General features: G+C 38.1%; 2 protein-coding genes across 3 annotated transcripts in view; both read right to left on the reverse strand.

The window, feature by feature from the left end:
* The window catches only part of atp13a3 (ATPase 13A3), a 35,518-nt gene extending 34,652 nt beyond the window's left edge, over nt 1-866 (reverse strand). For both annotated transcript variants that reach the window (XM_028027360.1, XM_028027359.1), the window contains exon 1: nt 626-866. The gene's annotated coding sequence lies outside the window, so the exon portion shown is untranslated. The remainder of the gene's footprint in view (nt 1-625) is intronic.
* Nucleotides 867-3,492: 2,626 nt separating this feature from the next.
* On the reverse strand, nt 3,493-12,402 carry tmem44 (transmembrane protein 44). The gene is made up of 10 exons (XM_028027055.1): nt 12,087-12,402; nt 11,880-12,006; nt 11,709-11,799; nt 11,297-11,478; nt 10,726-10,812; nt 10,475-10,645; nt 10,191-10,343; nt 9,717-9,806; nt 9,433-9,576; nt 3,493-4,096 (listed from the first exon to the last, which is right to left on the reverse strand). The coding sequence occupies exons 1-10, from the start codon at nt 12,269-12,271 to the stop codon at nt 3,911-3,913; spliced, it is 1,416 nt and encodes a 471-aa protein (XP_027882856.1). The 5' UTR covers nt 12,272-12,402; the 3' UTR covers nt 3,493-3,910.
* Nucleotides 12,403-12,654: the final 252 nt, after the last annotated feature.

A 12,654-nucleotide genomic window follows, 5' to 3' on the forward strand; every position in this document is an offset into this window, starting at 1 on the left:
GCAGTAAGCTAGCCTCATATTCCAATCTGGGTCACAAATTTGTAGAACAATTTTAAAAAGAAAACTGAAATCATCGGAAATTCCCTAGTTTCAGGACGGCTGCAATTGTATCCATTTTAACCAATTTACATGCTGTTATTAACATTCAGAAGATTTAAAGTTCCTTTAAGTTGTTTACTAAAACACCTAATTACATTTACAACAAAAAAAAATAAGCTCGCATGTTAGCGTTTTATCAGTCAAATTAAAATTTGTGGAGATTTCAAGACCAAAACTTGGCGTTTTAGGGCCAACATTGGGGTCCTGGTATCAACTTTGAGACTCACTGAACTGGAAGACACCGTGCTAGCTGGCTAATGCTAGCCAAGCTAAGACGTTAGCCTTCCACTCGGTCCATGTGTCGTCCATGCTTCTCTTACTTCTCAGTCTCATTCTCTCATAAACGAATCACCGTTTCAGTAACACATGCTGTTCATCAGCCAAACCCAGGGGAAGAGACAGACACCTGAACACTCATCGCTGAGCTAACATTGCCGCTTTAGCCTTAGCTGCGCTTCGGAGAAAATAACACATGGTGGTAATGCAGAAGGCGACCCGCCAACATATTTCAGATCAACACACTCACCCAGAGCCACCTGGAAACTCTGAAGATCACCTTCGTGTCATAGTGAGAGGAGAGTCTCTGTTATCTGGAGGGAACCGTTGCTGAAACGTGAAGCGGTCCGAGTTTAATAGAAGAATGTTTCCACAGCAGCGGAGAGCCAGCCGGAGTGGAGGAGGATAGCGCGCCGTGTGTTGACAGCTCTCAGACAGAACCAAGCTCTTTACTACAGAAGCTGCGAACTGGACTGAACTGGCTGCCTGACTGACTGCAGGAAGTGACATATCCTGACATCACGCATAATCACGCAATCAGCGGCAGAAAGTAAATATTAGTACAGTCGAAACAGGGGCATCATTCACTCACTGCAACATGCGTTACAATACTGGATAAAAAGGAGTGTCGGAAATTATGCGTGACATTTCAACATTGTTGTTGACATAAACTAACGAAGCTTTATTTGCGAATCTAATGCAAATAAAGTATGAGCTAAAAATAACAATAAAATTTAGATTATTTTATTTTTATTTTGTAACGCTTCTCGTTTTATGTGTGGATCAGCTCGAATCAATGCATGAAAATGAAGAAATGTAAAGTGTATGAAGGATTTGTGGTTTTCAAACGTTTTACAAATAAAGATCTGAAAAGTGTGGCGTGTATTTGGTTTTTTTTTTCTAGAACCACCCTTGGGCTAAGTCTACTAGCTGTGCACATCTAGAGACTGAACTCTTTCCTCATTCTTCTTGATAAAATAGTTCTGTAATTATTAAATTTCAAGTAAGTATTTCTGAAGAAACTTTGACTGGGCCATTCTAACACATGGATTATGCTTTGATCTAAATGTTGCACATCTAGCAGCAATACATGGTGTGGTCTTGCTGGAAAGTATTCCTCAACCTAGTCTTTCAGTAGATTTTCTTTCTTGAATTGGTGTGAATTGTGCTCCATCCAGCTTCTCACCAACTCTAACTCACTTTTCTGGATGTGCTAAAGAAAACCAACCCTAAAGCATGATGGGGATGTTTATGTTAAACATCAACATGTTTAACACAAACAAATATTACAGAAAAACTGTGTTTCGACTCTCTTAATTTTTTTTTACCTACTTACATGATCTTGGTATCATCTAAAAGGATTTTAAAGATTTTTTATACATAAAAAGCGGTGCTGCTCTTTATTCAGTCCCTCTAAATGACTATTTTGCAGAACATTCATGATGCTACCATCATGTTTCATGGTGGTCACGTGTTCAGAGTACACTGCTAGTTCTCCACCACACTACATACCATTTTGCAAGGAGGAAAAATGTTCAATTTTGGTCTAATCTGTCCAAGGCATTCACTTCCACATGTACGTTTCCTACATTGCTTGTGAGAAACTTTAAACACAACTTCACATGCTTTCTTTCAACAAAGGATTGCCACTATTTCATAAAGGTCAAATTCGTAGCTCACAACTAGTTGCCCTGTCAACAGATTCTTAGACCTCAGGCGCAGATCTGCAGCTCCTCCAGAGTTAATATCGTCCTCTTGGCCATTCCTCAGTTTGATGCAATTTGTCAGAAAATGTCCATCATTCTCTGGCAAACCTCTAAGCCCTTCACATGACTTTTTAGACTAAAATACCCACAAGTGGGCATTCTTTAATTAGAAGGTGATTTCTGTAGCGAATTGGATGCACTGAATTCTTTCTACACATATGAGACTAAATGGAGCTAAATACAAATGCACCCATATTTTCAGATTTTTACTTGTACATGTTTTTTGTGATTGCTGAACATAAAATAGCATAAACTTTTACACAAGAGATCAAGGCCAGAGACATTTTAAATTAAAATCTTCCAGAGTCACATTTTCATCTTCAGTGTTTTTGACCAAAGTCTTACAGCAACTCACCATTATATAACTCTACATTCTGAGTTATTCAGCAACAGCTAAGTATTGATTCATGAGTGCTTCGTTTCTGATTTGCTCCGGGTGAACTTTTTTCCAGGAATGGTGTGAGTTATGAACATCTTTCCAACGCCCTCCTCTTCTCCCAGCCAACATGCAAGGTGAACAAAATGTCCGGCAGGCTCAAATGAGCTCTGCATCTTCCACGTCCTCCTCAGTTGGATGAACAGTGACGCACGGGCCAAGAAAAACAGAGAGGCCTGCTCCCCGCTGCTCCTTTGAATGTGTTAATCCAGAATCTTCTCCATTTTTTTTCAAATAGAATTCCACCTTTTTTTGCGTGTGACGCACATTTTGTTTTGCTTTAGCCCCATCTCTGAGATGAGGCCCGGGGATTGAGCAATGTCTACTGATTTTGATGTGGGATCGCACTCCTTTGAGGTCCAATCTATGTTTTGATCTAGTTAAAATCACCCAGAAAAAAAAAACGATTAAACTCCTAAGTAGATTTTAAAGCAGTGTTTCAATTATTTATGGACATCCAAGAATCCTCAATATAGATTTTTCACCCAGTTCACCTTCTGGGTCATGTTTTTGAGAAGAACGAGGTGTTAGGTTACAATAGTATCTACTGCTGATATCAGCAATTACTTTGTTACGTCTCATTAGTTATTTTTTCCTAATACAGATAAGTTATTGTCGGAAATGTAACAGGGAGGGGTTCTGTGTGGTTCCTACCTTTCCTCTGCTCTCTGTATTGTGTAGTTATCAGCTCTTAATAAAGTCCCCCCAGTTATAAATGACTAAGTGTGTTGTTCTCTCGTCTTTTAGAAAGCCCCTGAGCCCACAGACAGACAGAAAGGGCTGATGAATAATGGAGAGGACGAACAAGCTCTGGCCTTCCAGTCCTGTCCTTATCTGCTCTTTTCTCCAGTCCAGCCCTGATAACCCAGATGAGTAGCAAAATACAGGATGTGACCCAATAACCTTACACTGTGGTAGGGGGGAGAGATATTGTTTATTGGGGTGGTGTTCTCTGTAATCCTTCAAAGAAGATTAAAGTTCTCAGGAGCTCAAGGGTGACTGTATTTACCACTACAAATGTGTCGCTAAACCACAACTAAAAATAAGGGAAATAGACCGTTGAAATACATCCCTCCGTTTGTAATACTTCTAATTTGGATACTTGGATTAAATTACTGAAGTTCACCTTTCCAGGATGAACCTGTGTGTTTATGAATGGGCCCAAGAACAAACACAGTAAAGTTTATGAAGTGACAGAACTTGTTTGTATCGCAACTCAAAACAGGTCATGTGAAGTTGCTTTCCAATTCGTACTGAATCATAAAACAGTCAATGGTTGCTTTTGTTTTTAGTAATTCCAAACCAGTTATATCAGATGTGCTTGCACTGAAGTTCAGCTCACAGCAGAGCTGCTCTCATTTGCAGAACACTGACTCTTCTGCGGGAGTCCAGCCATCGAGCAAAAGCAGACTCTGAAGGGTTTGGGGTTTGTTGGCCAGTCTTGGAGCAGGAACTTGTCCCCGTCCTGTGGTTCTGCTGCTGGTTTACTCCACTGTGCAATTGCAGCTTCAAAGTCCCACTGGAAAACAGAGAATTACAGGAGAAGGGTTGTGTTATGTAATGTTCCTCCAAGTTAAAATGCAGTGTAATAAATAACTGCAGTTCTTTGGTTGAACCTTTAGGCAATCATGACACGCCAATACCGAGTATAGAATATCTTCTTACAAATAACAGAATAATTTTGCACCAAGTCGTTTCCCTGTGCCGGGGGTTTTTCAGACTTTGCTCCCAGTAAGACAGGCATTATTGTAATCTTTTATACTGGTCTAGTTAAATACTTATTCAGGCTCACTGAAGATCTCTGTGCATTTTTTCCCTGCTTTTTCCAGTCTAATTTCTGCCATTTTCAGAGGAATATGTTTGAAATTCATTCAGGAATAATAAGACTCAACCCAAATAGGCAACCCAAAGCTGTGAAATACATGCAGAGCTTTTAAGATAACCCATTTTTATTTCAATCTTTCCCTTTTTGAAAATGAATTATAACCTTATAAAAACCATAGCCTGATTTTTTTAGTATTTTAGTAGAAGTTTTCTTTAGCCATATCAGAAATATATACATTTTTTTTTTAAATTCTCAAAAAGACATCACATATCCATCTTGTTGGTCATAATGGTTGTCACTAAGAGACAAAAATTAGTGTGTATATTAAGGAAAATAAAAATACATAAAGTCATCACCCTACATTGCCAAAAGTATTCACTGGTTTGTCTTCATATGAATATGAATATGAAATTAAGGAACATCCCATTTTTCATACATAGTTTAATATGAACAGGGCCAAACTTTTTCTGAATAGGCTTTCTAAAAGGTTTAGGAAAGTGTTTATGAGAATTTTTAACCCTTATTTTCAGAATTGCGCTTATGGGGTCAGGCACCGCCATGGGACGAGGAGGCTTAGAATGCAGTCTCTGCTCTAATTCATCCTAAAGATGTTAATGAGGTTGAAGTCAGGGAACACTTGCTCATTCAAGTCAAAGCGGACATTTCTTTGTACACAGCATGCAGTCATTCTAGAACTGAAACGACCAAGCCAAAACTTTTCCCACAAAGCAGGGAGGAAGAGACATGTTTTAGGATGTTGAAGCATTAAAAGTTTCTTTCAGCTGAACTCCGGCTGAGCATACCTTCTGAAAAACAGACCACCATAATCCCCTATTCACCAAAATTTGCACTCAACACAATGCACTCCAGCAAGTGATGGTCTCCTGAGAACAGTCAAAGCCAGACTTATTCATTTAGTTGCCAAAGAATAAGGCATGATTCATTACTCTTGGAATCCAATGCTTTACAATGTAATCGTTGAGGTAAGACTGGAACAAAGCTGCTCAGCCATGTCAACTCGTCATGAAGCTCTCAGTTACAAAACCACAAGTTTTAGTATCATGAAATAATTTAATGTTTTATTTAAGAAAAATTTCTGTATTTACATTAATATAGTCACAAAATTTGTGATTTTTTTGATAAAAGGTTAGCGATGCAAAGACAATCAACAATTGTTAACTAATAATTTCCTTCAAAACTCAAACCAAAAACTGAACCTCCATAATAGCTGTTGATCCATGTTACAAGTATTTTATTCTCGCAAGGGTCTCATATTACACGGGGAAAGGCAAGATATTTCAGGTGGCTTATTGTTTATGGCTTACAGGACACCATCAATAAATACTGTGTATGGCTGCATATTTTCAATAAGCTTCAACATGCTCCCCCCCATAGTGGAATCTTGTGCAGTAAGTTTGCAAAGTAGGCTTTGCAATTACTGGTTAAGTACATCACTTATTGTTTCATGGGGAAAAAAATGAATTAACTCCGTATTTTTCAAAATTAGTGCAAATGACCCTAGTCATTTGTCAGTTTTCAAGGACAGTTACTACTTCCACAGCATGTCTATGTTCTGCAGAGGCCTGCTAATGAGCCATTGTTTGATCCAGGTTTCTTGAACGAGGGTTCGGGTGGAAAGAACACAATAACCCTCGATGGCTCAGAGCGAGCTCACTAAAACATTAGAATACAGAAGTACATCTATGTCAGTATGTTTTGCAGAAATAAGGTTCCAAAGGTCTTGAGAAAGCACTTTGCACTTACCCAACGGGATACGTTTTTTGTGCAATACACTGGCAGAAACTTATTCATAGACTATAATTTAGGATTAACCAGCTGGTAGAAATCCAACAGAGCGTGGTTGTTTTCTAAGCTCTAACAAATATCAGCCACTTTCTTTGCTTTCCACTTAAAACCTCATTCTCTTTTTGTGGTTATGTTTTCATTACTTACTCTGTGTGCATTTCACTTTATCAAGCATAGTTTAAAACAAATCTGTTTACTTCCATTTATTTAATTGAATTACTTGGGCTGCTGTGAACATCTGGAATGAATTCCATGTCAGTGGGACAATTAAAATCCAATTTCCCCTTTTTCAACTTGTCTCCAATTGTTGAACCAGATAATATGATTATCTACAAAAAAACCCTATAAAAAAGAAGCAGTTAAAGACTTGTATTCAACTAAGCTGGCTGGTTTAATTAGAACTCTTGTTGGATGACTATTTTTACAATCTCCTGCTCCTTTTATTTTTAAAGATTTGGGAAATAACATGTAATCTCATTGTGTGAAAGTGGTCACATAATTCTAGGTTAAATATATTTCAGTTAATCTCTGAAAATGATTTGAAACCTCAGCTGCTTCTCTCAAACTTTAAATAGGGCCTTTATCATATTTCATTTAAAAAAAAGTATTAGGTGAACACCTATAACATGGGAGGTCAAGCATTGTTCCCACACCGCTAAATTCCCAGCCAGCAGGCATCAGAAAAGAGACCATAAACATCTCCCAAAATAGCAGGGGGTAGCTCTGGCCCCCTATAGACAAGCCAACCATTCTGCACCACTTCCTAAGCAGACAGACCCAGCCCAGTGGTGGTCTTTAATCAAAGATGCATTACAGCAGAACAATTGGACCACATGGTAGATCTCAAACAATTCCACCCATCATTGAAGCCCCCAGCTTCACTCCCGCCAAGACGCAGCACTCAGCAGAAATGTGTACGAAACATTCAAGACAAAAGAAATACCAAGCTGCTGGCAGCAGCGACAGACCAGTTTATAAAGCGATAAAACAATGTTGTCGCCAACATTTTGAATAGGACTTAATGTTAAAGCACTGTAATGAAATTAAACAATCTCCCTCTCCACTTTATTTGCATAAGGATTAAACATTAGACACAAAGTCAAACTGAATGGAAACCTTTTCTACATTATGTCACCAAGTAAACCGCCTCTGTTAAGTTTAACCAGGAGCTGGAAGTTTTAAAGAACAAGATTGTACTCTCTGAATGCACTTCCAGTACTTTTTATTCAGAGAGCTACGGGATATACTGTATATATATATATATATATATATATATATATACACATACATACATGGGAGGTCTATATATATATATATATATATATATATATATATATATATACACATACATACATGGGAGGTCTATATATATATATATATATATATGCACAGTACAGACCAAAGGTTTGGACACACTTTCTCATTGAATTCAATGAGAAAGTGTGTCCAAACTTTTGGTCTGTACTGTATATATACAGTATATATACAGTATATACACACATTTACACACACACATTTTAAACACTGATCAGTCAAGATTCTTTTCAAGACACAATTTTATATTTTCTTCCAAATGTCTTGTCCTAAAAACAAGTAGGTTTACTTGGAATCTACAGCAGCAGGCCACTAGCATTCTTCACTGGAAAATGAATCTATGTGTGTGCATGAATGCATTAAGCACACTTAAAAATATATTATGGACACTGTTAAACCTCCCTCCATTTTTGAAAGTAAGACATAAGCTTAAAAACATTCAAGTTATTTGTGTTTTTCCTGTTTGGCAAAAAGCATCAACCCTCAATTGTTTGTGCTTGCCCAGTTTGCCTTTGTTTCTGGATAAACTGCCTCCTACATATTCCTGCAGCAGGAGTCACTGTTTGTGGGAATCTAGCTGATATGAAAATCTTGAAATTTCACTTCCTTTGCAGACTCTATGCAATTTAAAGAGAGACATGGTAAATGACATAAAAGTCAGCCATCTGACACAGGACTGGTTTCTGCAGTGTTGCCAATAACTGACCCTTTGGCATAATGGTACTCTGCAGAGCACAGTAAAATCCAAACCCTGCACTGCTCTTTTCACCACATCCATGGAGTTCCAAGTTTAAACATGCTGACCAATGTCTGCTTACAAGAAACTTTAATCACCATCTGACTTACTTCCCCTAAAGTCACATGTCAAAGAAACAAAGCATGAGTGATACTCACCATCTCTTAGTTTCATGAGCCCCTTAAACTAATCTCTTTCTAATAAAACAAGTGGCCAAAAACACTGTAAAGATGACGCAGAAGAAATCTAGCAGCACTGAAGGTAACATCTGGAAGTATAAATTAGTCCAAAAAAAAAAAAAAGAATCAAAGTTTGAACTTTTACTCACTTTAAAGTTTTACTCAGAATTGAGTCAACACTAAAGTTTAATTGAGGTGACAGAATCATGAGCACTCTGACAACTATACTTTTCATCCATATTCAGCAGACTTCATAGTTCCAATATCCACAAGCTGTCACCACCTAGTGGTAAATTGTAAAAAGTGCATTATATTGCCTAATGTTCACATGGTTGTGGTGTTTTTTTAATATGATGACTTGCAAATATTTATGTCCCTTAAACATTTCACATTTGCTACATAACAGCAAAGTTCAATATTTTTTTTATTTAATGTGACAGACAAACATAAGGTAGTGTTAAACTGCAAAGCAGACAGAAAAGAGGTCTGCAGCTTTCAAAATCTGTAAATATTTTTTTATATCAAATTGAAAAATAGTCGAGGAACAGTGTCTAGAAGAAAGTCATTGTAGTAGAAGTCCTGTTTGCTACAAGGCAAGCAGGGAACACCTGGGAGAAGGTGCTCTGGCCAGATCAGACCAAAACTGAAGCTTTTGGCCTACAGTCCATGCAAAAGATTATATCATGTTTGGTAATAGACTAAAGCTGAACATCACTGTGGGTTTAGTCAGACGTTTGTGGGTGAGGATGGTTGAAGTTAAATACAGGGTCATTCATCTAGTTTGGGGGAAACTCAGACAAAATACAGTTTGTGGTTGCAACATGAAATAAAGAAAGGTTTGAGGTGCATGTTTAATTTTGGCAGGGCACATTACTGAGTCAACAATGCACAATGAGGGTAAAAAAGGGGAAAATATCTGACCTGAACCATGTCTGAATTGTCTGCTTTGATTGGTTAGTTCATATAAGTTATTTTTGATCCAAATTTCCACCCACCTCCAGATCAGTGCTGTCTGATGAAGAGCTATAGGATGTATCAGAGGAACAAAGACCATCAACTCTCACTACTCGCACCATCCTGTGAGGAGGTCTGACGTCTAATCCATCTTTAGACAGCGTCACTTCTTTAAGGGACAGTAGCTGAGAAAATAAAATAAAATAAAAATCACACAGCAAAGAAGTAGTGTTGATTTAGTTTTTAGCTAAATCAACACTAAATTAGATTAGCTAAATCTGTGTTGCTATGGTTTTGAGTCTGGATCAATACATTATTTACATACTTTAGACGTCTGTTGACCACTGACGTCCATATATTGGCCCATCTCAGTCATCTTCTGTACATTCTTTGTCTTTGAGGAAACGACTGAAAACTTTAATATTTAACACAATATGAGTAAAAAACAAATTAATGACACATGACAAAACATTAATTATTCTAACAGCAAAACATATGAAAGAAAATGCACTGCCATGTTGGTCAGGAAATTAGTAAATGAGTGACAACAAAATAGAGAAGATGAGCGTTTAGTCCTTAATCTCATGAGAGTCATTACAAAGATCTAAATTGTTTAAAGTCAACCTAGTTTATAGACAAAATATGTATATTTTTCAGTTAAATATCATAACTCTTTAAAACTGCATTTAACATGGGGTTTATTTATTCTCACCTAAATAACCCTTACGCCAAAATCAATTAGAAACTCTGACCGCAAGAAAAAAGCCCAATTAATGTAAAAATAATTAAACAAACTTACTTTTGTTTGTGCTGATGGAGGTTTTTGCTGTTTTGTCTGCTGCTTCATGACAGCAGTATGTTCAGTGTTCATGCCTAAAAGTCCCTCCATATCTGGTGATAGTTTCATTGTCTTCTGCCTGGCTCCTATCTTGCACCAGTGGATCACTAAAATCTGTCATATCTGAGTTAAAAGTCAACATTTAAAGCAAACATGCAAATCATGCAACAAGGAGCAATTATAATTGTAATTTCTGTAAATGTACAAATCACAAACGGTATCCAGGTGCTTGTGCAAAAGGATACAAGCAGGTCCAGGATGACACAGCCAATTGATGACAGCAGCCAAGGCATAACTCTGATAAGAAATCTGAACCGGACGTCATGTAAGAGGATGGCTGCAGTGTAGAGGGCACCAGATACGGTGCACAAACCTCCAGAGACAATAAACGTCTGGGTCAGGTTCTGTCCTCTCCTCTGACAGAAACAAAAACAGTTTATAGAAGCAGTTGAGCTTTAGGAACATGGTTCTGTGACGTTCTGGTGCTGTCTCTTACTGCTCTGCAGAGTGCAGGGAACCTGGAGGTCCAGGCAATGACAGAGGCCAGCAGGCCCAGGATGTAACCAAGGATTTCTTTACTGTCCTTTGGAATTATGAGAAGAATTATTAGCATTTGAGCTTCACATACAAGGCTCCTCAACTTCAAGGATGAAACAGTGTTTTGAATTTAAGTTACATTATTAATTTAGTTTTTGACTAGCAGAAAATAACAAATACATAATTTGTTGTCCATTGCTTTACTTAGGTCTATTAAAAATACCAAACATAACACAACAAAAACAGCACTTGTGCATCAAGAATGTGTTTCCCCAAGATGTTTTCTTGGAAAACATAAACCAAGGATGGCACTTCTCTCCAAATCTGTCAGTTCTTTACTGGAGTTTTTCAATGGCATTTCTTAAACAACCACAAACTTTTATGTGTTTAGTTAGAATTTTATGGAGCAGACCAACATAAATTAAAGCCCAAAATTGAAGAAAAGCAATGAGTGGTTTTCCAACATGTTCAAGAAATAAAATGATGAAGAATTAGTTGTGCTTTGTATTCAACATGTACACCAACATCACCATCATCAGGCTCCAGCTGGAGATTTGAATGGAGCTGTGCAGCAGCTTCCTTCCGCTGATGGATCTAATCGTTATAGGTTCATCAACTCTGGACTTCAGGAAACCTCCTGCAACCACCATCAACACACCCACAGCCAGAAAAAGCTGCCTCCTGCGCCTTTTTACCACCCTCAGCCTCCGCTCTGCAGGAGAACACCAGAGAATTGTTCTTTAAGTAAAGTGAGACTGGAAACAAATTCTCCATTTACTCATTTGTGTGTTTATCAGGAGGTTTACTGATAAGTTTCCTTTTAGGTTTGCCCTGTGTGAGGCCAACACTTTACACACCTGAGCTACTATGCTGCACTTTGTTTTTTGCATACTGTGAACAGGTCATATTGTTTGTTAAAGATGGAGCTTTATTTTAACTTACGAGTTTTGGAGTTCCAACACAGGAACACCGGAAGGCAGCACAAGATACAGTGCACACCATCCATTAAAGCAGCAAAAGCTGCCATAGAAATCTACAGACAGATATAATTTACATCAGGTATATCTTAAAACTATATATTTTAAAATGTATTTTAAAATGAAACTATGTTACCTGTAGGTGAAACTGCCTAGCCAGAACTGCTCCCACAGTGCTGCACAGGTTACCCAGAAAACTGTAGAAGACTATCGTGGTTTCTTTCGAATATTCTCCTCTTAATTTACACTTCCGACACACGATCCTGAAATGGTAACATTGGCTTTATTGCCATTTCTGCTTCTTTAAATCTCCGGATGGAATAGGGGATCCCGCTGTACTTACAAGAGGGAGGAAAGGAGCAATAGGACAGCAGAAAGCAATGTAAGACCAGCGGGGACGCACAGATGGGCCGCGTCTGGAGACCCGCAGCTGGCGACCGAGTGAAGCCAAAAGGCACCGAGGCTGGTGAGGAAATGATCAGAGCTTCCTCTGAGCTCATCCTCAGCGGTCGAGACACCTCCATCCATTTTACCTGCAAACTTCTGCTCATTCCGCGTACTAACTAATCCATGCAGCTGAGACGCTCAACAGCAAACAGGAAGGATCAGGACTATTCTGAGGGGCTTGGTTACCTGGGACGCAGCTGCACGTTAAGGTTTTCAGCCAATTACCGTAAAGCAGTGACGGTAGATGAATTTATCACGACTTATATTGACGTATGCAAACGATATTGCACTTTATCAGCATTTTGGACACTTTACTGCTTGGTTTTGCAAAGAAAGTTGTAAATTAAGTTTGTTTTACAAATACATTTGTATGTTATTTCACATACCCAGCTAAATTAAAGTCTTCTAAATGTGTTTAGTTATCTAATTCAACAAGCAATATACATTAAAATAGAAGAAAGAAA

This window comes from Xiphophorus couchianus, chromosome 9 (genome assembly GCF_001444195.1).
Source record: "Xiphophorus couchianus chromosome 9, X_couchianus-1.0, whole genome shotgun sequence".
In the NCBI taxonomy this organism is placed as follows: domain Eukaryota; kingdom Metazoa; phylum Chordata; class Actinopteri; order Cyprinodontiformes; family Poeciliidae; genus Xiphophorus; species Xiphophorus couchianus.

Coding starts and splice junctions, on each gene's coding strand:
- tmem44 (XM_028027055.1), bottom strand. CDS start 12,271: ATGGATGGAGGTGTCTCGACCGCTGAGGATGAGCTCAGAGGAAGCTCT. Junction 10,813..11,296: donor CCAGCTGGAGCCTGATGATG/GTGATGTTGGTG, acceptor ATAATTCCAAAG/GACAGTAAAGAAATCCTTGG. Junction 4,097..9,432: donor CAGACAGCACTGATCTGGAG/GTGGGTGGAAAT, acceptor TCTGTTTTCCAG/TGGGACTTTGAAGCTGCAAT.